Below are 26,068 nucleotides of genomic sequence, written 5' to 3'. Positions count from 1 at the left end.
TAGACTTTGCAGTCAGCAACAGATTGATGCAGTCAACTGAACCATCAGTAGCAACTTTTGAATGTCTCATCTCTCTACGCCCAACATGTGAATAGACATTGCCAACATCATCTGCAGTTTTGAATCAACCTTGAATGCCAGTGTCTCAGGCAAGGACCAACTCTATGACTCGTTACATGATGTTCTAAGTCACATTACAAATGCGGATGTTATTCATCAGAGGTGATTTCTACGCATGTGATGGATTGGACAAAGATTCGTAGACAATACGTCTCAGTCATTATGGGGTTATCAAGATCAATGACAATGTACAGTCGTTTCATGAGCTCTTTGCCCTGAATGAACTCTGAACCACCAGCACTTCTCGTCAGGGCAAACATCACCACAAGGTATCATGGTGTCATCCAAAATATGGCCATTGGCATCAACTTTACCTGATCATCACCAGAAGATGTGACTGGCCTAACGTTCTCCACACTCATACTCATTCTTTTGTCAGAAGCAGAGAGAAGGTGCAATCCTTAAAGCTTCACAACTCCAAGCATGATGCCTTGCTAGTATCAACATCCCTAGTATCTGAAATGATGCCAAATACCAACACTTTGCATTGGCGTGTGAATAATTGCTACTCACTAAAAGCTCATCAGAAAATGTCCATGTTGATATTGATGAAGCTTGGAAGTCTCCGAGTTCAAACATTATTATTTTTTTTTAAAAAGTATTTTTCTTGGTTATGCGTTTATAATATTGGAAGGAACATCACACAGTAATAACGAAATATTTACAGAGTGAGTATATGAGACAGGAAGGAAAGAAATTACGAATATAAATAGGTATGTATACAAAGGTAAAGTGTGTACAGATGTGGGGGCCCTCACTTTGGGCTCCCAGTGATCGGTTGCCACAACCTGTGGCACATTTACTTTATCCATGTTGCCTCCTGGTATTGAAACAGACCGGGGGGCGTGTTTGGTGCTCCCTGGGCGCACTTTGCTGCCATTTTTGTGGTGGCTCCCATGTGTCCCCTTGCCCTATGTCCCCCATGACACCTCTGTCTGGCCTGCACTGTATCCGGGTTGGTGTCCCATTTCTTCCTCCCTCCCTCCATCACCCCCCCCCCCCTCTACTCTTCCTCCATTTTCCGTTTCTGCCATGCCTTCCCTTCCCCCTGCCCACCCTTCCCTTACTGGTTGCTGGTTATGAACAGGTCTTGGAATGATAGAATGACATCTTCCAAAGTTCGTGAAGACACACCGAGAACATTAAGGGGGCGATTCTCCAAAATGGAGCCCAAGTGTTCGCGCCATCGTGGACGCCGTTGTGTTTCACGATGGCATGAAACGGGCATGGGGATGACCGATTCTGGCCCCCACAGGGGGCTAGCATGGCGCTGGAGCGGTTCACGCCACTCCAGCCTCCTTTCCCGGCGCCAAATGGGCGCCGCACCAACTCATGCATGCGCAGTTGGGCTGCACCAACCTGCGCATGCGCGGGGGACTTCTTCAGCTCGCTGGCCCCGACTCAACATGGCGTTGGTGTTCAGGGGCAGTTTTCATTATTGATTTTTCACTACATGTTAAATTCATTTACATATCATGTATTGTACCAATATTATACATTTTTTTTCTTTGTAACCAGAAAAGAAATGTTAAATAAGGGGGATGTAATGATATGTACATAGTCAGGTTCGTGAAGGGTTGATTATTACATCTCTGTGTAATTCAAACACCAGAGGGCACCACCACTTCTCTGTATATAAATCAAACCTTGAGGGAATTCTGGGTATTAGTAGTATTAGTGTAAGGAGAAAGCATGATAACAGCATTAGAAGAAGATTAGATTAGACAGAGTTAACACGAGGTTCGATCATAGTATAGTTAGTGACTATTTAGATTATTAAGTACTGCTAGACAGATCGCTCTGGTCTGTGGGAACCTTCTCCAGTTCCCGCAATGTCGCCTCCTGAGTCTCCAGGCTCTGTTCCAGTGCCTGTTTGAAGGGGGCCAGCGTGATGGAGTCGCTGTGTTTTTGGAGCTCCTGTGCAAGGAGCTCCATCTACTGCCCTGACAGTAGGGGGGCTGGCATTTGTGTGGTGATTCCTCTTGGTCCGCCATATCCTGCTCTGCTTCGCTCTGCGTGTCTGCGGTCTGGATCTTCCTCTCCTGACTCTTGCTGGTTTTAGCGTTTATCCAGCTTTTTGGCTGGTTTGAGGGCATTTCCTCAGTGGTTGTTAGTTTAAGGCACGGGTGGGATTTGTTTTTTGTTTTTTGTTTTAGGTTCAAAGGGCCTGGTCGAAGTTCCCAAGGGAGAGCCAATTTCATGCGACTGTTCATCACATCACCACCGAGTTCAATCATTTATGACACAGCAGCAGCAACATTTGGTAAAGGTGGAACCTGCAACAAAGACGTATTTGAGACTTACTTAGCAGAGATGATATCTGTCATTGAAGCTGGAATCCAAGCCTACCTGATGATCAAAACAAACCCAAAAGCTAGAAAACTGCATGACTCGAAAGTAGCTAAGACATTCATAAATAAAACGGCAAGATACTGCGTTAATGATCACTGAATCAGCCTATGTCAAGGAGAGGCAGTGGTGTAGTGGTATTATCACTGGACTAGTAATCCAGAGACCCAGAGTCATGGGGACCCAGGTTTGAATCCTGCCATGGTAGATGGTGAAATTTGAATACAATAAAAAAAATCTGGAATTAAAAGGTTCGAATCCTGCCATGGTAGATGGTGAAATTTGAATACAATAAAAAAAAATCTGGAATTAAAAGGTGACAATTAAACCATTGTTGATTGTTGTAAAAAACACCTGGTTCACTAATGACCTGGAGGGAAGGAAATCGGTTGTCCTTACCTGGTCTGACCTACATGCAACTCCAGATCCAAACCAATGTGGTTGACTCAGAGATGGACAATAATTCTGGCCCAGCCAGTGATGTCCACATCCCATGACGAATAAAAAAAAGAAATCCAAGCTGCCTGTGACTATAGAAAGCTAAGTGCTACCTATGATGGGATCACCAGGGCAGCACAGTAGCACCGTGGTTAGCACTGTTGCTTCACAGCGCCAGGGTCCCGGGTTCGATTCCCGCTTGGGTCACTGTCTGTGCAGAGTCTGCATGTTCTCCCCATTTGCATGGGTTTCCTCCAGGTGCTCTGGTTTCCTCCCACAAGTCCTGAAAGACATGCTGGTAGGTGAATTGGGCATTCTGAATTCTCTCTCCGTGTACCCGAACAGGCGCCGGAATGTGGCGACTAGAGGCTTTTCACAGTGACTTCATTGCAGTGTTAATGTAAGCCTACTTGTGCCAATAATAAACATTATTATCAATTATTAGACTTTGCTGGCTCAGGCACGTTCACAGGGTGGAAGACTGACCCAAAGATTTGCTGTACGGCAAGATAACTGGAGCCAGAAGACCAGGAGTATGTCAAGCTCCACTTCATGGATGCTTGCAAGCATGATGCAAAGGCTCAAAATATTGTTATTCACATCTGGTAGACATTAGCTGATGACAGCGGGAAATGGCAACATTATCACAGTGGGCTGGTGTGCTCCACAATGATCAGTGGCTACAGCAGCTTGGTAACAAACTCCAACATTGAAAATAACAACACACAACGATACCCCATCACTTGTGGCAGAAGCTGCCTCTCAGGAATTGGTATTGAGTCTTCAGCAAAAGTGTACCATATGAAGCTACCCCATCCCCAACAGATTTGATTTGCTGCACGTATATCATCCACATATGTGGATGAATGGATGCCACATCCAATAATTACAACAGTAACTTCAGAAATAATTCATATGATATGCTTCAGGGTAACTGGAGGACAAGAAAGGTGATATGTAAAGACAAAGTTTGTTCCTTCTTTCTACCTAGAATGGTTTTACGTATTGCTGTAGATGATTCGAAGTCTTCTTTTCCCCTGAGCGGAAAGTTTGGAGCTCCTATGAATGAATGCAAAGTCTTGATGGAGAGTGCAAGGGCTTTGAATATGGACATCATTGGAGTTAGGTAGGAAAACACTTGCTGAACTCTGTCCTGCCAGGTTGTATATACCTACATATCATTGTATTGAAATTGTTGATGATTAAATTGAAGTTTAAAAAAAAAAACTTTTAGCTCATGGAATCAAAGGCAAATTATTGACCAGATCACGAGTGTGATTCAGTGGTAGAAGACAAGGAATTGTAATTTAGAATGGAATTGAAAAGCAGACTGCAAGAAATTTCTCCACTGTGGTGACCAGGAGACATTATCTGAAAATCACAGTTTGACAACTCATGAGAGAATGTGGGAGATGCTTCTTTGTAGAAAATGTGGAACTCTCTCCCATAAAAACTGGAGATGCTAATTGGAAACAAATTATGCTGGAACTACTCAGATGGTCTGGCCAGAACAGATTTAATTACAAAAGATCTGTTCATCAAATACCCCTCTTGCCTTGTTCAACAATCTCTGTACCCTTAAAGAATCTACGACAACAATACTGGGGGAAGAGTCCAAAGAGATGGGTGACACAGCAGCACAGTGGTTAGCACTGTTTCTTCACAACGTCAGGGTTCCAGGTTCAATTCCCGGCTTGGGTCACTGTCTGTGTCTGCACGTTCTCCCTGTGTCTGCGTGGGTTTCCTCCGGGTGCTCCGGTTTCCTCTCTCAAGTCCCGAAAGACATGCTTGTTAGGTGAATTAGACATTCTGAATTCTCCCTCTGTGTACGAGAACAGACGCCGGAATGTGACTTTTCACAGTAACCTCATTGCAGTGTTAATGTAAGCCTACTTGTGACATTAATGAAGATTATTATTATAGGAGAATGGCTCAACTAGAGCTATATTGAGATGTTTCATGAGTGTGGGATCTATTGAAAAGGATTTTAACTTTCTGAAATAGTAGAATCATGTCCCTTGGCCAACACACGTCACCCCCGCCCCTCCAATGCAACTTATCATTAACTTTGAAACGTGGCGAAATGTAGCTGACGCCTATTTCAGTGCCCATGTCATGAATCTTCACAGGAGCGAAATGATTTTACCCAAAGTATATAACTAGTTCTTTTATCTTGGTTTCGCCCATTTATTTGCTTGTCCCGATTATTAATGGATCTGGATAAGGTGCGTAAATAGACTACGAACACTAATCAGCCATGATCTCATTGAATGTGGAGCAAGCTCAAAATGGTGAATGGCCTATTCCTTGTCCTATGTTGCTCTGCTATATCAAATTTTTATATGGAATTTTTACATCCCATGACACTTCACGCAGGCATAAGAGAAAAGTGAATACTGAGCCAAAAATAGGAGTCATCCAGTCTAAGGTTTCGGATCTGGCAGTGACAGCGAAGACTTACTTCTTAATGTCTTCAGGTTAAGAGGGATAGTGAAAAAGTGATGAGAGATAAGTGAATTGATGCTATGAATTTTATCACTTAATGCCAGTATTGACATAAATCTGGTTAACTTCTTCATGCAGAAACTAGCTGAATGATGTGTTTAATTATACGCAATGTTTGGGCCCAATGTAACCTCTGTTTTCTTTCGCAGTTTCCATGTGGGAAGTGGCTGCACTGATCCAAATGCTTTTACTCAAGCTATCGCAGAAGCACGTCTTGTCATTGACATAGGAGTGAGTAGCATGTTTTATTATTTTAATTCTTTGCTTATATTCTTCTTTTCCTTATTGAATATTAGTTCTGTATATGTTCTGCAGTGAACCCCTTCAGCTGCTTTCAATACCACTGTTATTCCTATGGGTGCTAAGCAGGAAGCATATTTAGACAACAGTCACGAGGGCTTTGTTTTAACCCAGTCCGTAAAGTGTATTCAAGGATTGACTTCTTCATTATGGGGAGGTCGTTGTTGTCAAGGGTGAGGGACGTGGAACACTCAGCGATTGTCATTTTGGATCATGCTCTGCATTTGGTGGCTATATCCTGGAGAGGAAGCTTGCACAGAGGCCGGCGTGGAGTTTGAAGGTGGGGCTGCTGCAGATGCAAGTTTTTTGATTGAGGAATACGTGGGGTGCAATAAGAATGGGAAGGTCTCATCGTCAGTGGTTTGGAAGGTGCTGAAGGCGGCGGTAAGGGGCGAGATCATCTCGTATAAGATGCAGGTGGATAGGGAGGCAAGATAGGAGAGGCAGCGGCTGGTGGATGAAATCTTGGAAGTTGATGAGAAGTATACGGAGGATCCCACTCCGGAGCTTTGGTCAGCAGAGAGGAACCGCAGATGCAGTATGACCTGTGGGTGGCCCTCCTCCCCGCTCTTGCTCTGTTCATCCCACCTTCCTTAGCTATCCGCGCACCCCCCTCCCCCTTCCCGATCGGAGAGCCATTCCGAGGCCCTGGGTGGTGCTGCCAATTTCTGACCAACCCCCACCATCTTGGACATGGCTTTGAAGAAGGCTGTCCTAAGCTCCGAGTCTGGGGCAGGACCAGAACATGTGCGTGCAGTTGGCGAGCCCCCCCCCCCCCCCCCCCCCCCCCCCCCCCCCGGCACCGCTCGCACTTATCCTCCACCTCCGGGAAAACCTGTTCATACATATCTTGTTGAGGTGCGCTCTGTGCACCATCTTGAGCTGCACCAAGCTTAGCCCGGCGCATCAGGAGGTGGAGTTGACTCTGTGCAGCGTCTTGATCCAGAGTCCTCTCCCTTTCTCCATGCCCATTTCCTTCGCCCATTTCCATCTGCCTGCCCTTTTCTAGAAGTCCTCCATAAATGTCGCCACACTTGTCATCTCCTAACCAGTCCAGCCCTATCATTGTGTTCAGAAGTGTGTGACCAGTGTCGTGTTAGGTACACTGGGATAACACTGGCTGCAATTGGATGCAGCATAGATAAAAAGGGTACTCCAGACATTGAAGTTAGTTCAATCAGGTTTATTGAACTAATAGCACAGTTCTCTGTGAGTTTGACTCTATGCTAACTTAAGTGTGGTTACTCTGTCTGACTGAACCAGACTAGCTCTTAGCCACGTGGTGGGGGTGTGAGATTGTAACAACACCCTTGACTGACTCTCTAGATGTTCATCAGTGGAAAGAGGCGGAGTGTGAGTGCCTCGTGTCTTTTATAGTCAGATCCCACCCCTGAGTGTCCTGCCTGCTTATTGGTCATGTCCTGGTCTCTGTGTCCATTAGCTGTTTGTCTGTATATCATTATGTGTGTGTGTGCCTGCATATCATGACAACCAGGTCTCTAGGGGAACGTTTTTGTCTCTTTGCGGAAAAAGTCGTGCAGCTGCAGGTACCTGAGTTTGTTCCCCTTCGGGAGTTGGAGCTTCTCTGTGAGTTTCCCAAGGGTCGCCAGTCTGTCATCCACGTACATGTCCCCTACTCTCAGTGTCCCTCCGTCCTCTCTCTACGTCCCAAATGTGGCATCTATCCTCACCGGTGTGAACCTGTGATTGTTGCAGATAAGGGCCTCTATGGACATCTCGCAAAGTTCAAAGTGGCACCTAAATTGGTTGTATGTCCTTAGCGTGGCTCCCACGTCTGGGCTCCTGGAGAGTGTGTGCGCGTGTGCGCTGGGAGTGGTGCTTTGCTGGCCAGTGGTCAAATAGGAAGTTCAGTAGGGCCAGGCCTCCCACGTGCCACCCTCGCTGTAAAATAGACTTGCGTACCATGGGAAGTCTTCCACCCCCCCCCCCCCCCCCCCAAGACGAAGGCCATGATTAAGTTATCGACTCTGGTGTAAAGGATTTGGGGATGAAGATTGGGAGTGATCTCAACACAAGGAGGAACCGAGGCAACACGTTCATTTTGACCGTCTGTACCTTTCCGGCCAGCAAAAGATGAAGTGAATCCCATCTTTGCAGCTCCCTCTTCACCTCCTCCACCAGGCTGGAGATGTTCCATTTGTGGATCGGCAGGTATCTGAACCTGGTCTGGGTTACTTTAAACAGCGGTTCCTGCAGCTCCATTCCTCTCTCGGGGGCTTGCCAGGAAGATTATCCTCTTTCCCAGGTTGAGTTTGTAACTTGAGAAGGCGCCGAATTCCCCAAGGTGCCTGATTAACTTTCCCATGCTGGCTAGGGTTGTAGCCATCTGGGATGGCCACTTCCAGAATACAAAATGGACGCTCGCAAAGACTGTAGGGGACTGTGGACAATGTTAGGAAAGCAAGCAGGCACAGAGCCTGTATGCATATTGGAAAGACAGCTCCCAGACGGAGCTGAGACTATAGGTCAATTAACATATTGATGGCCCATCTCCGGGAACAAAGGAAAGACACTCAAGCAACCGATACTGCTCCAGACATCCCGGCGCCAGTTCCCCAAACCGAAAGCACAAACAAAACTAGGCCAACAGCCACCAAAGACACGCCCAGCCATCAGGGTGTCCACCCCTTTATTGGTCAAGATAAATACCAGTGATCAAGAAGTGGCCCAATTAATTGGGGCCATGTTTAAGGCCTAAAAGGGCGCGAAGCCCTTCCGGGTATAAGAAGAAACCCCCGAGAAAGAATCGCTCTCTTGGATTTGGCTCTCAAAGCGGAGAGATCCTTCCACCAGCTGCACCAGAAGCAAGTAAGTCCAAGGTCAGCGCTCGCTACCAGATGAACGACCTTAGCTGATCTCCTTTATACCTTCGAACCCCAACAGCCTCAGATCCGAACAACGGCCATTGTTCCTCTGACTGAGTGGGCACCCGAAGCTAAGTATAGGAGTTAGCGTTAGAGAGAGTTTAGTTTGTAGTACTTTGTGCATGTGTAGATCTTACTGTGTGTGTAAATAAATAGTATTGACTTTGAACTAACTAACTGGTGTATTGGCTCTTTGAGCAGTATCCGGGTTTGAACCTTGTGGCAGTATCGAAAGATACCTGGCGACTCTAAGGCATAAACATAATTAGGATTAAGGAAGGCGACCATATTGATTGCCATATTCATAACCAGAGGAACAGAGCAACAGGGGGTTTGTCACATAGAGTAGCAGGTCATCCACAAAGAGCAAGACTCTGCTCTCTGCCCCCTCTCCGAATGCCAGTCCACCAATTTGCGATCTAAGGGGGAATGCCAGCAGCTCGATTGCCAGGGCAAATGGAACGGGGATAGATGGCACCCCTGCCTCGTTCCCCGATGTAGCTTAAAGTACTCGGAGCTGGCGTTTGTCTGCACGCTCACCATGGGGGCGCTGTATGGGAGCTTCACCCATGTGGTGAACCTTGCTCCGGACCCAAACCATTCTAGCATCTCAATGAGATGCCTCCATTCTACTCGACCTCCATTCTACCCGATCAAAGGCTTTCTCAGCATCCAGGGAGACGGTCACCTCTGGTTTCCTCTCCCTGGATGGGCTCATTATTACATCCAGCAGGTGACTGATGTTCGTTGTTCTTTGTCTACCCTTAAAAACCCGGGCTGATCTACCGGGATCACTTTTGGCAGGCAACTCTCCATTCGCCTCGTCAGCGCTTTCGCGAGTACATTCGCATCGGTATTTAAGGGAGAAATGGGTCGGTTTGATCCACACTCTGTTGGGTCTTTTTTTGTCCTTTATTGGGGCTCAATGAGATCGAGGCCTGGGCCAGCGTGAGCGATAGGGCCCCCTTCGACATTGAGTCGTTGAACATCTCCCGCAAGTGCGGGGCCAGTGCTGGCGAGAATTTTATGTAAAAGTCTTTAATGGGAGCCCATCCGGACCTGGAGCTTTCCCTGCATGAAGTTGACACACTCCACGATTTCGCCCAGCTCCAGCAGTGTTTCCTGCCCTCCCCCACCACCGGTATTTCCAGTCTGCCAAGGAACTGTTCCATCTCTGAGTCCCCCTCCAGGGGTTAGGAGGTGTACGAACTTGGTAGAAGTTTGTAAACGCCTTGTTTGGGTCTGCTGTCATCCTACCTTTTCCTGTTCCTAACTTGAGCTATCCCCTTTGTGTCCATCTGTTTTCTCAAATGGTGAGATGCGACTGGCCTTGTCTCCATGTTTGTAAAAGGCCCCCCATGCCTGGTGGAGTTGGTGGACTGCCTTCCGTGTGGAGAGCAAATCAAATTCCATCTGCGGCTTTTTCCTCCACCAGCAGTTTCACAGATGGGGCCGTGGAGTACTGTTGATCCGCCTCCACTATGGAGTCAATCAGCCGCTGCTTGGCTGCCCTTTCTTTCCTGTCCCTATGGGCCCTTTAGGCTATGGTTTCACCCTTGATCACCGCATTCAGTGCCTCCCAGATCGAGGAGAGTGAGACCTCCCCTTTCTGGTTGCAGGTTACATAATTGTCGATGGCATGGGATACTTTAGTACAGAATTCCTTATCGGTGTGGGGAGCTGCATCCAGCTTACATGGGGGCGTTAGGCCCAGCCCTTCTCCAACCACACATCTATGTAGTGTGGCGGGTGGTCGGAGATTACAATTGCGGAGTATTCTGCCGTTGTTACACCTGGAAGCAACCCTCTTCCCAACCACAGAAGTCTATCCATGAGTAGGCCTTACGCATGTGGGAGAAGAAGGGGAAGTCTTTTTCTCTCGGCTGGTGAAACCTCCATGGGTCAAACCCCCATCTGCTCCATAAAGGTGCTCAATTCTCGTGCCATACCTTGATTCCAGGGATGAAGGGGTTGACGTAGGAGCAGAGATTAAACAGTTTGGGCTTATACTCGCTGGAGTGTGGAAGGATGAGAAGGGATCTGATCGAGTTATATACAAAACTGAAAGGGGTTGATAAAGTAAACGTAGACCAAATGTTCCTCTTTGTGGGGCGATCTGGAACAAGAGGCCACCGATATAGGTTGAGAATCAGGAGATTTAGAACTGAAATGAGGAGGAACTACTTCTTGCAGAGGGTGTGAATTTGTGGAACTCGCTGCCCCATGGTGCGGTGGAATCTAAATCATTAAATGCTTTCAAGAAGGAGATAGATATATTTCTGATTTTAAAAATGGGTTAAAGGGATATGGGCACCAGGTGTTGAGCTGGATTTGAGACCAGGAAGAGATCAACCATGATCTGATTCCATGGCAGAGTAGGCTCGAAGGGCTGAATTGTCTACATCTGCTCCGAATTCCGATGTCCTATATTCCTTTGTTCCTATGACACGTTACATATCCTGGGGTTGGATCCGTCCAATGTTAGGTCCTGTACACAGCTAAAGTTGCACCCCACCCCCCCCCATGATCAGTCAGTTGGTGTCTAAGGCCAGCCATTGTTTTCTTGATGAACTCTGCGTCAGCCCAATTCTGGGCTTTTATATTTACCAAGGATAGCGGGGCCCCTGGGTCTATCACTGCGTCCAATGCCGTAAATGAAACTGTCCTGTTGATTAGTATGGCCACCCCCCTTATCCTAGTGTTGAAATATTAGAGAAACATTTGTCCCACCCAGCCCTTCCTTACCCACTATCGGTCTCTCTCTCTTCTGTGTGTCTTCTGTAGGAAGGCTACATCCACCTTTAGACTCTTGAGATGGGCGAGGACTCTGGATCTCTTCCCCAACCCATTGAGACCCCTCACATTCCATGTTATTATCTGGATGGGGGAGGCGGCCCCCTCCCCGCCCTCCTGTGGGGTCAACCATACTCGCCTTGCGGGCCTGGCCCTGTCCGATCAGGCCTGCCCTTGCTTACGGGCCATTTGAAATGGCCGCCAACTGCTTCCTCTTTTTCACTATCTCCACGTGTTATCGGTTGCAACCAGTTCTTTCCCCCCCCCCCCTGTTTCTCCCTCTGTACCCCCTGTCCTTGTGCTCCCCTCCTAGCCTCCCCCCTCCTAGTCCCTCACTCCCCCTTGGCTTTACCCCCTTCTGTGCAACCTGCCTCTCCTCTTTTTTGCCTTTTGTTTTTTTCCCTGAATTTCTGTCTGTCCCTTCCCATTCTACGAGGCAGTCCCTCTCTCTGGGGAGCGCGTCGTGGCCTCCTCCTTCATTGTACTCCCATACCCCAGCTTATTCGATAGTGGAGTGGCTCCCATATTGATCGGATTGCCCTATTTAACCACCGTCCCCCTTTGCCCCCCCTCCCCCCCCCCCCCCCCCGCACCAGCTTTCTCCGCACCTTTTCCTGTGATCGGCCATGCCCCTCTCGACTTTTGCAGGAATTGCATTCTATCCCTGTTTTCCCGGATCATTCTTTTGAACAAACTTGTTGGCTTCCTCTGGGGCGTCGCAATAGTATTCCTTCCCCTGGTGAGTAACCCATAGCTTGGCAGGGTAGAGCATGCCAAACTACCTTGTGTTGGTACAGCGTGGGTTTGGCATTGCTGAATTCAGCCGGGCGCTTGCCCAGGTCTGTCCCAATGTCTTGGTACAAACGTCCCTCCCACTTGTACCCTCGCGCGCCCTTCGCCCACCTCAGGATCAACTCTTTATTCTGGACTTTATTTTGGGCTGCTGCCAAAGTGACCTGTGAGCGTGTCTACCTCCGGGGGCTTGGCGAAGCCCTCCTCCCCAAACAGTTTCCCGAGCATCATCACTATATACTGCATGAGGTTGTTCCCCTCCTTCCCAGCCCTATGATTATTAGGGTCTGTCAACGCGACCTGTTCTCTTGGTTATCTTGATTTTTACTCTTAGCCCCTTCTGGGTCTCAGCTCCTTCTGGGCTTGCCACCTCGGCTTTGAGTGCTGCGATCCGGTCCCCTTGGTCCTTGGTGGCCTTCCAGGTCTCTTGCTGTTGCCTCCTGGGTCTCCAGCCTCTGCTCCATCTTGGCCATTGCTTCCGTCATGGGGGCTGTCACAACTTCCACAGCAGTCATAGAATCATGCCCTACAGTGCAGAAGGAGGAGATTCGGCCCATTGAGTTTGCACCGGCCCTCTGAAAGAGCACTCCAACCAAGGCCACTCCCCAGCCCTATCCCTGTCACCTTGTAACCCCATCTAACCTTTGGACACTAAGGGATAGTTTTGCATGGCCAATCCGCCTAACCTGCACATCTTTGGACTGTGAGAGAAAACCAGACCACCCGGAGCAAACCAACGAGGAGAATGTCTCCACACACACACACAGTCACCCAAGGTCGGAATCGAACCCGGGTCCCTGGCATTGTGAGGCAGCAGTACTAACAACTGTGCCACTGTGCTGTCTCGTCGGCTGCCAGGAGATCTCTTTCTCAGCTCCTCCCTGTGTCTTTTGACCTCTGAGGTGATGAAGCCTGTAAGCTGGTCCATCATCACCCGGGTCTGTGCTGGGAGCTCTGTGGTGTAGGCCCTTCCTGGTTCCATGCCATCTTGTGTGGCTACCAGCTCCGAGTCTGAGGTTCCCTTCCTCTTGCGTTTGCTGGCTTTTCGACTGAGTGGTTGTCGTTTTCTTATTTTTTCTTGTTAGTGCGGTTAACGGGGGTTAGGCTGGGAGTGTAAATATTTTTGGTGCCATTTGCTGGAGTTAAAAGTTGCTCATGCGAGATCCACCTTTTGTGCGACCGCTCAGCTCATGGCCATCACCAGAAGTCTTTGTTGTATATTTCTAATCCGGATCCCATGGTGGGGGGGTATTGCTCAGGCAATTTGGGGCTTTTTCGGGATATAAATTGAATTTACAGAAGTGTTTTTTGATTTCCTCTGCAGGGGCGGGACCTAGCCTGGGGGGATTGCTGTTTCATGTGGCGACTACTCACTTCAGGTATCGGAGGATGCCTCTGGACTGGGCTCAGCTCCATAAATTGAGTTTTATGAGCCTGGTGGGTAGGGTTAAGGCAGATTTGTTGAGGTGGGACAGCCTCCCCCTATCATTGGCAGGTCGGGTGCAGGTGGTAAAGATGAATATCTTGCCGTGGTTTTAATTTTTATTCCAGTGCTTGCCAGTCTTTTGGCCGGAGGTGGTTTTTATGGGGGTAGATTTAGTTGATTTTGCCGTCTGTATGGGCGAGTAAGGTGGTGAGGATTCAGAATACAGTGCTTCAGAGAGGGCGACAGTTAGTGGTGATGGTGGTTGGGGGGGTGGGGGGGGGGGTCTTCCGGGTACCATGTAGTGTTCTTTGTGTGGTTCAGATCCCACGATGGTTGGCGTAGTGTTCACAAAGACCACAACTACCTTTTATATTAAACAAAGCTAAAGATTTATTTACACTACTTAAATGAATTTGTCTCTTACTTCTATATAATCACACAGAGAACACTAGTGTAAACATTTGTCAAAACTGCTTCAAGCTCAACTGGAGTATTGTGCCTAATTCTGGGCACCATGATTTAGGAAAGGTGTTGAGGGCATTAGAGAGGATGCTGAAAAGATTCTCGAGAATGTTTCCGTGATGAGAGAATTACAAGGGTATATTGGCGAAGCTGGGGCTGTTCTCTTTGGTGAAGAAAAGATTGAGAGGAGATTTGATAGAGGCGGTCAATATCACGAGGGGGGTCTGGACGGAGTAAATTGTGAGAAATTGTTCTCTTTGCCAGAAGCAGAGGGCACTGATTGGCAAAATAAACAATGATGGCATGAGGGGAAACATTTTAGGCAGCAATGGTTTGGATCTGAAATGCTTAACAGAGAGTGTGGCACAGGCAGATGAGAGGCCTTCAACACAGAATTGAATAATAATCTGAGGAGAAAAATATGCAGGGTAAAGGCAGGGAAATGGGGCCATCTGAGTAACTTTTACAGAGAGCTGGGCCCATAAAAGCATAGAATCATTACAGTGCAGAAGGAGGCCATTCGGCCCATCAAGTCTGCACCGAACCTCTGAAAGAGCACTGCTCTAACCCCGTAACCTAGTAACCTACCTAACCTTTTGGACACTAAGGGGCAATCTATCATAGCCAATACACCTAACCCGCACATCTTTGGACTGTGGGACGAAACTGGAGGAAGCCCACACAGACACAGGGAGAACATTCTGTAATTCAACTCTATTTTACTTTTTAATAAAATAGTCACTATAAATACCTTCAGGCAAAAATAGAACCACTCCAAGAGCAGTTTTTATTTCTAAGGTGAAATACTGTGATGTAATATTTTTCAATACTAGTGCAGTGATTAAACATTCTACAGGTATATTTCTTCATTCATTTTACTACATGCTTGGGTTTGGATGCAGGCCTGCAGGAATGCAGGGCAGTCCTAGATTCCCCTAATGCCCATGGTCCCAAGGATTCTTAATCCAGCTGTGCTGAATGTTCACTGCCTGGATGTTATCATTCAGAGCTCCAGCAAACCGTAAAAGGGTGTTTATCAAATGTGCTTTATAATATTCAGAAATTGTAAAACAAAATCCACGTTGATGCAGACATAGCAACATCTATTTTCTTACTGTGCAGTGTGTGAGGGTTTTTCTTGGACAGATTGTTTATTTATTTATTTTTAAATCACTTTGCAGATTGACCTTGGATTCCACATGAATTTGCTTGACATTGGAGGTGGTTTTACTGGTGCTGATCACATTTTGTTTGAGGAGGTACAGTGAAGTCGGCAGCATTTTCATAAATTTCCCTTTGAAACTTTTAAAATACTTTTATGAACTGATGATTTTGACCTTCCCTTCAGAATCTCTTAGACACCATCCAAATCTCGATCTCTTTGAAACTTTCCTCATGTCCATCCTAAGAAGTATGATTTGCATATCCTTATTTTTTAATCCATTCATAGAATGTGGGTGTCGTTGGCTCGGCTCGCATTTATTGCCCATCCCTAATTGTCCTTGAGGAAGTGGTGGTGAGCTTCCTTCTTAAACCACTGCAATCCATGTGGTGCAGGTACACAGTGCTGTTCGGGAGGGAGTTCGTGGATTGTGACCTAGTAATGGTGAAGGAAAGGGGATATATTTCCAAGTCAGGATGGTGAGTGACTTGGAGGGGAATCTCCATGTTGTGTTGTCCCATGTGTCTGTTGCCCGTGTCCTTCCAGCTCAGGGTTTCCAAAACCTTTTTGAGCCGTGGAACCCCCAGTGACGTAACAAGAGCATCGGGGATCCCCAAACATTCTCATCCTATCGGCACCCCATTTTCGTGTCACGAAATAGGTGCGAATACAGAAATCAAATGCAAACAATACTTTTCTATATCAATATCTAGGCATACATTAATCTGGCAATTAAAAAGTTCTCCGATTAAAAATGTTTCTTCCCCTTTGACTTTTTAAAATAAGTATATTTATTAAAGTTTTACATTTTTGCGAACAATGCAACAAAATTACAAGATGGTTGCATACATCGCAGTAAGCAAGGAGAAAATGGCTCAACATACATGAATACAGAGGGGGGTAGGAGAACAACATTATAACTGGTTCTATACAATCGTTAGACAGAGCTAGATGCCTCTAAAAGTCTGACCAGAGACCAAAGGAGAAACGGGATGAAGCTATGAAAACATGGTAAAATGGTGCACACCTTCACACGTTGCATCTGCTCGCAATTATCACGAGAGTTCAGGATAGATATTCCGTGTATGTTTAGGCACGCACCAGTATAAATCTCCCTCAACTCTAGCAGGACCAGTGATATGCCATTGCCTCCTCTCCTCAGATACCAACCCATCTGCACCCATGCAGGATCCAACCATGGATTCTTTATTCCCACCTTTACAAAAGACCACAATACCAGCTCGGGGCCAATCGCACGGGAGTGCGTGAACCATGGCCAATAGTGCGTTTGCGCGGGGCACTGGGAGAAGGGGTCTGGGTAGTGTAGACCCCGGAACTGGAAACCCATCCTATTGTTTCTGTGCTTGTATAATTACCAGCCTTTACCTTTCATTAATAAACCCCGTTGTTACTACTGGGAGCTTCCAGAGTGTTTCACGAGTCATCACATTGGTGACGAGGTAAAAGCTTTGAATATAGCGTGCAATACTTTGTGATTCGAAGGGAGAAGGAAGGAATAATTGGAAAGGGAAAGAAGGACCAACGAGAGTCAGGAACCATCAAAACATGAGTGAAAATGCCTATCATTAGTAAACTAGACCCATTTTACCAAGGGACTAGAAATTGGAGCCAGTACGTTGAACGGTTCCGCTATTTCTTGACCATGAACGAGATCACAGGGGAAGATAAGCAGAAGGTGATACTTCTGATAGTTTGCGGGCCCTAAATTTATTATGTAACTAGGAAGCTCAAGTCCCCGGAGGCACCTGATTCAAAGACCTTCGTTCAAATAATCCAGTTGGTCAAAGAACACTTTAACCCTAGGTTCTCAATTATCCTCCAACGTTATAAATTTAACGCCGCAGTTAGGGACCATAAAGACTTCATCTCAGCCTTAGTAGCCAGGCTTTGTCAGCGTGTTGAGCACTTGAGTGTTCAGGACGCACTTAGTGATATGCTGCGTGACCAGTTGGTTTGTGGGATCCATAATCTCAGTATTCAAAAGATACACCTGGCTGAAACTATCATAACATTGGAAAATGCGATAAAATAGCTCAGGTGATGGGGTGCACCAGAAAAGGCGCCATTGAGCTCCAAAACATGGCTGAAGAGGAGGTCAACTAAGTTTGAGGTGGTATGGCTGTAAGGTGTGCGGCAGGATTAACAGGCACAGCAGAGAACCAGGTATGGTCCTTGGGACTGGACCGGACTCAAACGACTGAGAAAAGTACAGGCTATCAACCTAAGACACAGGTGGACTGCTATTGTTATGGCGGGAGGGAGGAGTCGGGGGGTGCATCCCCAAGTGACCTGCCACTGTCGCGGGTTTGTGTGTTTCCAATGTAATCGAAGTGGCAATAATCAAGCATGTTGCCACGTGAGGCAAAGCATGCCAGTACAAAAAAAAGCAGCAGTCCACAGCATCACGGAACTTAGTGGAGAGGAGTTCTGAAGAGGAACATGCAGTGTGTCATTTGATTGCAGTCCAGTTGAATAAGACGGCCCCAATTGAAATTATCCTGAAGGTAAACGGAAAACCTTTGGCAATGGAAGTCAACATGTGGGCCTCGAGGAATGTTGTGGGGGAACGGGCTTTCAAGTATATCTGTGGCAGAGATCAAACTTGAACTGAACCACAGCCAAGCTTTACACTTGCACTGGGGAAATCCTGAAAATCCTTGGGACCACCAACGCTTGTAAAGAGCAAGAGGTCCCTCTGCCCCTGGTTGTTGTGGAAGGGTGCAGATACAGCCTCATGGGAAGGGACTGGTTATAGAAAATCAAATCGATTTTAAAATTCACAACAGCGTCCTTCAAGATGTCCTGAGAAGGTTTGCACAACGAACTAGGCCAAATTAAAAATGTCAAAGCCAAAATCTACGTCAATCCAGATTCTATGCCCAAGTTCTTTAGAGCCACACCAGTTCCCTATGCCCAGCATCAGATGGTTGAAGCTGCGTTTAAGGGATTAGAAGGACTGGGCATAATCAGACTGGTTCAGTTCTCCAAATGGGCAGCCACTGTAGTTCCCATTCACAAGCCAGATAATTCAATAAGAATTTGTGTTGGATGACAAACTAACCATAAATCAGGCTGCCCAGGTGGACAGGTACCCGATACTCTGGATTGAGGATGAAGCTGGCGGGAAGCCTCACCAATTATAAATTAGATCTCAGACATATATACCTTCAATTAGAATTGGACAAAGAGTCTCCGAGGTTTGCCATCGTAAACACCCATAATGGTCTTTTTGAGTACATGGTGTTGCCCTTTGGTATTACATCAGCCTGCATATTTTCTAACGCATGATGGAAAATGTTGTCAAAGAAATTCCCAAGGTGATGGTCTACCTCAATGACATTCTAATCACCGGCACTGGCACTGAAGAGCACATATCCAACTGGAGGAAGTGTTAAGAAGGTTTTGGGACTCGTGGGTCCACCTCAAAACAGGAAAATGTACATTCCAGGCATTAGAAGTGACCTATTTAGGTTTCTGCACTGATATGAGAAGGTTGCATCCCCTCCAGGAGAACGTCAAGGCTATCCGTAAGTCCCAGCACCCAAGAATGTAAGTGAGCTGAAATCTTTCCTTGGCAAGGTAAATTATTATGGCAGATTCATTTCAAAGTGAGCCACAACATAGGCACCATTACACCACCTGCCAAAGGCACATCAACGATGGCAATGGAGGGATCCACAAGAAGTTTTTTGAGTGGTGAAGCAAGCTTTGTAATTCTTGAACCTTTTGGTTCATTTCAACCGTATTCCATTTGTTGGGAAATGGTTCAGAGCACCCATCACCTTTGTCTCGAGGACTCTTTCAGAAGTGCAGCTGAACTATGCTCAAATCAAGAAAGAAGGTTTAGCTATTATATAAGGTGTGAAGAAATTCTACCAATAAGTGTATGGACAATGATTCAAAATACTTACCGACCATAAGCCTCTCTTGGGCCCTTTGAGGGAGAACAAACCAATGCTACCAATAGCTTTGATTAGGGTGCAGCATTAGGCCTTACTGCTTGCAACCCACAATTATGCCTTCCAACACTGGCCAGGGATGCAGATTGCCACTGCAGATGCACTGAGCCGACTGTTAGGATACCAGACCAGACTCCAATTTTTGTTAAGATAGTGGATAAGAAATCCAAACAATTTGCAATTTGTAAAACTGTGAGGAAAGGATACTTCACTCAAGGAGTGATGACTCTGGCCAATGGGTACTTCTTATGTTAAAACAAACTTTAATTTAAACACAGAATTAACCACCTTAACATCTAAGGAATAGCTTCAAACTTAACAGTTGAACAGTTGTTTAATAAAAAGGAAAAACTTCTACTCACTATCTACACCTGCCCTCTTATATTCCAACAAAGCAACCCAATACAGTTCAAAATCCACTCATAAATAAAATTAGCAATCTGCCTTCCTTGCTGTTCTCTGTGCAGACCTTTGGGGAGAGACCCTTTCAGAAACAACCTGAAAATCCTTCTGTCTTATCAGTCTCAAATCCTACTAAGATGTCTCATGACCTGCTTAGTTAGTTCTCGCTATCACCCCTCATTAATTATCTACAACCCAGGAAACTTCCTTTCTATAAACAATATTCCATAGCCATCTATATGTAAACAAGTAAATGGTTAAAATCAGTGATTACCTCGCCCCATGTCTACGTGGGTCTCACCCCCACAACCCAAAGATGTGCAGGGTAGATAGACTGGCCATGCTAAATTGCCCTTAATTTGAAAAAAAAAAGAATTCGGTACTTTAATTTTTAAAAAAAAAGTTAATTCCTCACTTTTACGAACCCTTAATCACAACTTTAGCAGACATCCTGTTTGTATGTATTTTAACCCTGGGTTTTTAATAACTTTACTACAACAAAGCATAAAAGAGAGTATATAACAATTTCTTACATTCATCACGTGACTCCCTCAGCTGAAAAGTGTACTGCCTCCACTAGTGCCCCAGGAGATTGTATGGGCCTTGAATTCCTTAGACACCTTGCCAGTATCAGCTGGACACATTCGTAACTGGACCCAGAGGGACCCATATTGTTGAAAGTAAAGAGGATGATACAGACCGGGTGGGACCATGAGACCCTATTTAACCGTCAAGATGAACTGACTTGCGAGGGTGGTGTGATATTGTGGGCCACCATCCCGCCAAAGATGAAGATGCTGACAAGCAGCTGTCTATGATGGCCAGGCATCGATAAAGGTATCGAAAAGTCAGTACAGCGGTGAAACCCCTGTTGAACGCAACAGTCCCTGCCTTCGTCGGCCACTCTCCACACTTGGGAATGGCTAGGTTGCCCGTGGACCTGGGTCCATGTTGACGACGTGGGCCCTATGCAGTTGGAAAAGGCTCAGGATTGTCTGAGGATATGAATGGCATTGTATGAATGCAAGTAATATTTTTCTCTCTCAATTTTTCTTTCTACCTCTTTTCAAAAGATGTGCATACAAATCCTTTGTTATTCATTCTAACTCTTTAAACTAATCTGTTATTAACCTCGATTATTTGCCTGTTTCAGATGGCAACAGTGATCAATCATGCACTGGACATTTATTTTCCTGAAGAAAGTCAAGTCCAGATAATTGCTGAACCTGGAACATACTACGTGGCATCCACATTCACATTGGCTGTGAATATTATTGGTAGAAAAATAGTTAAAAATGAACAATTATGCTCCGATGGTAAGTTTTTAAAATCATTATTGCAGCACATTTCATTGGAAGAAAGGAACAGAGTGTGAATCAATTCAGCTTGCAGAGAAATTTCAAATGGCTGATGGCCATTAGCAAGTGAACCTATAACAGATATCCTGTTTATTCTCTCAGGTGGGACGTAGAGTGTTAATATGAAATGAACAAGATTGAAAAAGAAAAATTTGTGATTTATAACTGATTTCACAATCTATCACAGTAGCTGCCTGTCAATTTACAGTTTGACAGCTCCAAGTGGTTATAAAGTGTATGATGTGGGGCCGTGAATACAAATGCTTGTTTTTTACAAGTAGTTGAAGGAATTTAATTATAGTGAATGGGTTTTTATCAATGAGCGCATTTGTTAAACAGTATCATAAATGGACACTTAGAACTTTATTTAATCTCAGCATGGGCCCTGAGGTCAGCCCATGGTATATATTAGTGGTGAGTTGGCATGGAGGGTGTAAGAGAAAAGGGTGGGGCATGGCTTGGCACTAAATTTGAACAGGGGCTATAATGGATCACAGGGATGGGTATCAGAGCATGGGCTGAGCTGGTTAGGAGGGCCACGGGGGATAGGTAGAGGGGCATAGGTTCTATTTTTAAAAAATAATGTAGAGTACCCAATTCATTTTTTCCAATTAAGGGGCAATTTAGCGTGGCCAATCCACCTACCCTGCACATCTTTGGGTTGTGGGGGCGAAACCTACGCAAACACAGGGAGAATGTGCAACTCCATACGGACAGTGACCCAGGGCCTGGATCGAACCTGGGTCCTTGGCGCCGTGAGGCAGCAGTGCTAACCACTGAGCTATCGTGCTGCCCTGAGGGGCATAGGTTGGCATGGGAGTGGCTATGGGAGGTGGATAGAGGGCCATACATTGGAATGGAAGGTATGAGGGCCATGGAGAAAGATGGGAGGTAAGAGTTGGCATGGGTTGGCATGGATGGAGAATGGGGAGTATGTATGGACGGTATAAAGGGGTGTGAGGGGTGAGGGCTAAAGGGCTGTTTTTTTGTTTTTTTTCTCTTACAAGTGCTGGAGCGCCAACGCTGGCCTTTCACACAACCTGATTCTACCCCTGGCAACCCTGTGGCTGCCTCCACACTGTTTACTGGAGCCCAAATCCAGATTAGGACACCCTCTTTTTTTCGCCCTCTGGAGCACACCTTCACCAGAAAAATAGTCAGACCTTCTAGAGCACTTTCTCCTGAGTCTGGTTTATGGAGTTGGGAATTTCTCCACCCTGCAATCCTGACTTGGGAGCGAAAAGAGTAAACCTTTGCCTTTTGTCATAATTTATGTTATGTTTCTTTCCTTTTTAAATTATTGCACTGCAATTTTGCCGAATCTGTTCATTGATGTTATTGATAAGTTTGTAATTCTAGACAAGGAGGCTGACAATAAGAAGGTTATCATGTATTATCTGAATGATGGAAATTTTGGTTCATTGCTTGATTTTGATCACAACTTGAAGCCACTTCTGTGCAAAGTAAGCAGCTTTATTTACTGTACTTGTTATTAGTACTGGTAATAGCTCTACTGTGCAGATACCGACAAATGAAATGTTATTTCCTACCTAGCATTTAACTTCCAATATAAATACATTTGTTAATTTATATTGCCGAGTTTGTTACTGCTTTACTTAAGCTAAATCTCTTGCAACTCTGTTTGAGGTAAATCAGTTCAACCTTATGGTACCCTTAGTTCACAGTTTACAGGGAATCTAAAGGAGGTTACTGTCTTAACATCACTTACCTCATGTGCCATGAGATATTTGTGTTTTTATACATAAATTACGAGAAAAGATCTTGCAAAATAATTGTAAGGAGCTCCAGGGTGCATAGACTAAAGAAATGAGAAGAAGCTGGACCTAATACACTAACATACAAACTAGGAACACAGTAGGCCATTGGGTCCTTTGAGCTCCACCATTTAATAATGTCACAGCTGATCTTTTTGTGTTTCGAATTCCACATTCCCATCTAACCCCGATCACCAAGAGAACCTATCTACCTCAGCCTTAAAAATATTCAATGATACCCCCCTACACCACTGCCTTCTGAGGCAGAGAGTTCCAAAGTCGCAAATTCTTCTGAGTGAAAAGAATTCTCATCTCTGTCCTAAAAGGGGGCTCCTTATTTTAAAGGAGTGCCGCCTAGTTCCGGACTTGTCCACAAGAGGAAACATCCTTTCCACGTCAAGACTGTTCAGGATCTTATATACTTCAATCAAGTTGCCCCGCACTCTTTGGAAATCCAGTGGAAACAAGCCCAGTCTGTCCAACCTTTCCTCATTAGAAAACCCACTCATTCCAGATGCACGGTCAATTGCACAAAGACGAGAGTTCAATACAACTGAGGCTTTATTACACTAAGATGTGTAGCCTCCTACAGCAGCTGGCGAAATGGCTGCTGTATGGGAGCACACATATTTATAGTCCACCTACTGGACGGAGCCAGCAGGCAGGGACTACCCCCGTACCTGTAGTACAGGGCCTTAGCACACATCTCCTAATATATACAACAGTGGTGATTATCACATTCACCCCCTGTTAAAATTGAGTCCGTGCAGAGTCCAAAGACGGTCCACCTATGCACTGGCACATGTACCTCAGGCTGCTGCATCGGGGGGCTCGTTGAGTTTACCGGGGCGATACAAAATCTCGTAGTTGTAGGTGGAGAGCTCGATCCTCCACCGCAAGATTTTATCGTTTTTGATCTTGCCCTGCTGTGTGTTGTTAAACATGAAAGCTACCGACCGTTGGTCAGTGAGAAGAGTGAATCTCCTGCCGGCCAGGTAATGCCTCCAATGCTGCACAGCTTCAACGATAGCCTGGGCCTCTTTTTCGACGGAGGAGTGTTGAATTTCGGAGGCATGAAGTGTTGATGAAAAGAATGCCACGGTCCTGCCTGCCTGGTTGAGGGTGGCGGCTAGAGCGTCGTCTGATGCATCACTCCCCACTTGAAAGGGTAACGTCTCGTCGACTGCGTGCATTGTGGCCTTGGCGATGTCGACCCTAATACGGTTGAAGGCCTGTTGAGCCTCGGCCATCAGGGGGAAAAGAGTGGACTGGATGAGTGGACGGGCCTTGTCTGCATAGTTTGGGACCCACTGGGCGTAGTAAGAAAAGAACCCCAGGCAGCGTTTGAGGGCCTTGGGGCAGTGGGGAAGGGGGAATTCCATGAGGGGTTGGGCTCCAGAACTCTGTTCTGGACCACATAGCCGAGGATGGCTAAGCGGTTCGTGCTGAATACACATTTCTCCTTGTTATAGGTGAGGTTTAGGAGAGTGGCGGTGTGGAGAAATTTGGCAAGGTTGGTATCATGGTCCTGCTGATCGTGGCCGCAGATGGTGACATTGTCTAGGTACGGGAAAGTGGCCCGCAGCCCGTACCGGTCGACCATTCGGTCCATCTCCCTTTGGAAGACCGCGACCCCGTTGGTGACGCCGAAGGGAACCCTAAGAATTTGGTAGAGGTGGCCATCTGCCTCGAAGGCAGTGTATAGGGAGCTGGTGGTAGGTGGATCTTAGGTCTACAGTTGAGAAGACCCGGTACTTTGCAATCTGATTGACCATATCAGATATGCGTGGGAGGGGGTGCGCGCCGAGCTGTGTGTACCGATGGATGGTCTGGCTGTAGTCCATGACCATTCGGTGTTTCTCCTCAGTTTTCACCACTACCACTTGGGCTCTCCAGGGGCTGTTGCTGGCCTCGATGATGCCTTCCCAAAGCAGCCACTGGACCTCGGACCTGATGAAGCTCCTGTCCTGGGTGCTGTACCGTCTGCTCCTGGTGGCAATGGGTTTGCAATTCAGGGTTAGGTTTGCGAATAGAGAAGGGGGTCGACCTTTAGGGTCGCGAGGCCGCACACAGTAAGGGGTGATAGGGGCCTGCCGAATTTCAATGTTAGGCTCTGGAGGTTACACCGGAAGTCCAGGCCGAGTAGCAGGGCAGCGCAGAGGTTGGGGAGGACGTAGAGACAGAAGCCGCTGAATTCTACGCCCTGGATCGTGAGCGTGGCTATACTGTACCCCCGGATCGCTATGGAGTGCGACCCGGAGGCCAGGGAGATTCTTTGATTGGCGGGGTGTACCGCGAGGAAGCAGCGCCTTACCGTATCGGGATGAATGAAGCTTTCGGTGCTCCCGGAGTCCAGCAGACAGGAGATCTCGTGCCCATCGATCTTCACGCTTGTTGAGGCGGTGGCTAGATTGTGCGGGCGAGACTGGTCAATCGTGACTGAGACGAGTCGCCGCTGGTGTCGGACGATGGGGTGTCCGGGGGGCACGGGTCCTGGTACGAAGGTGGCGCCCATGTGCCGTGGGGGAGACAAGATGGCGGTGCCTGACGATCCTGAGGTGGACAAGATGGCGGCACCCACGGGCCGCACGTGGCGGGGATTGAAAAAGATGCAGGCGCCCATGGGCCGCATGTGATCCGAGGAGGGGAAGATGGCGGTGTCCCTGGCCGCGCGTGGTCCATACGAGGGGGGGGTCGGGGTGCTCGCGGCAACTGAGCGGGTCTGGCGCACCGCGGCAAAGTGCCCCTTCTTGCCGCAGGCCTTGCAAAGGGCACTGCGTGCCGGGCAGTGTTGGCAGGGGTGTTTTTGCTGCCCACAGAAGTAACATCTGGGGCCCCCGGGGTTGGCTGGCTGGCACGTGGCACAAGTGTAGGATTGGCTGAGTGTGGTCCCTGGTGGGTCGGCCGTCAGCGGAGTCCACGATGCGTAGGAGGAGTGGACTACGCGGCCTGGGGTGTAGCCGAGGATATTGCGCAAGGCGATTGTCATTGATAGCTGGCGGATGTCGTCTGACCCTATCCCCATGACGAAAGCGTCCCGCATGAGGAGGCTCGAATGTTTCGTGGCCGTAACGGCGTGACAGTCACAGTCTCTGACCAGGGGAATTAAAGCACGCCAGAAATCTTCTACGGACTCACCAGGAAGCTGACTAGGAGTAGAGAGTATGTGTCTGGCGAAGAGCGTGTTCGACCGCTGGCGTAGTTCTCTTTCAGTAGCGCCATGGCTTCATCATAGGTCCTGGATAAGTGGAAAAACGTTGGAGCTCATCCGCGAATAGAGGATCTGGATCTTCTGAGCTTCCAGAATTGGGTCTGGTGCAG

The 26,068-nt window shown here is 47.0% G+C and overlaps 1 protein-coding gene across 2 annotated transcripts in view; it reads left to right on the top strand.

Annotated features, from left to right (window-relative positions):
- The window catches only part of LOC140425314 (antizyme inhibitor 2-like), a 64,563-nt gene that overhangs the window by 24,999 nt on the left and 13,496 nt on the right, over positions 1–26,068 (top strand). For both annotated transcript variants that reach the window (XM_072509469.1, XM_072509468.1), the window contains exons 5-9: positions 3,899–4,033; positions 5,562–5,643; positions 15,252–15,329; positions 20,768–20,930; positions 22,332–22,435. In XM_072509469.1, the coding sequence (XP_072365570.1) occupies positions 3,899–4,033; positions 5,562–5,643; positions 15,252–15,329; positions 20,768–20,930; positions 22,332–22,435 (562 nt within the window). The remainder of the gene's footprint in view (positions 1–3,898; positions 4,034–5,561; positions 5,644–15,251; positions 15,330–20,767; positions 20,931–22,331; positions 22,436–26,068) is intronic.

Source organism: Scyliorhinus torazame, chromosome 6 (assembly GCF_047496885.1).
Source record: "Scyliorhinus torazame isolate Kashiwa2021f chromosome 6, sScyTor2.1, whole genome shotgun sequence".
In the NCBI taxonomy this organism is placed as follows: domain Eukaryota; kingdom Metazoa; phylum Chordata; class Chondrichthyes; order Carcharhiniformes; family Scyliorhinidae; genus Scyliorhinus; species Scyliorhinus torazame.
This window is presented reverse-complemented; position numbering and strand designations above follow the sequence as displayed.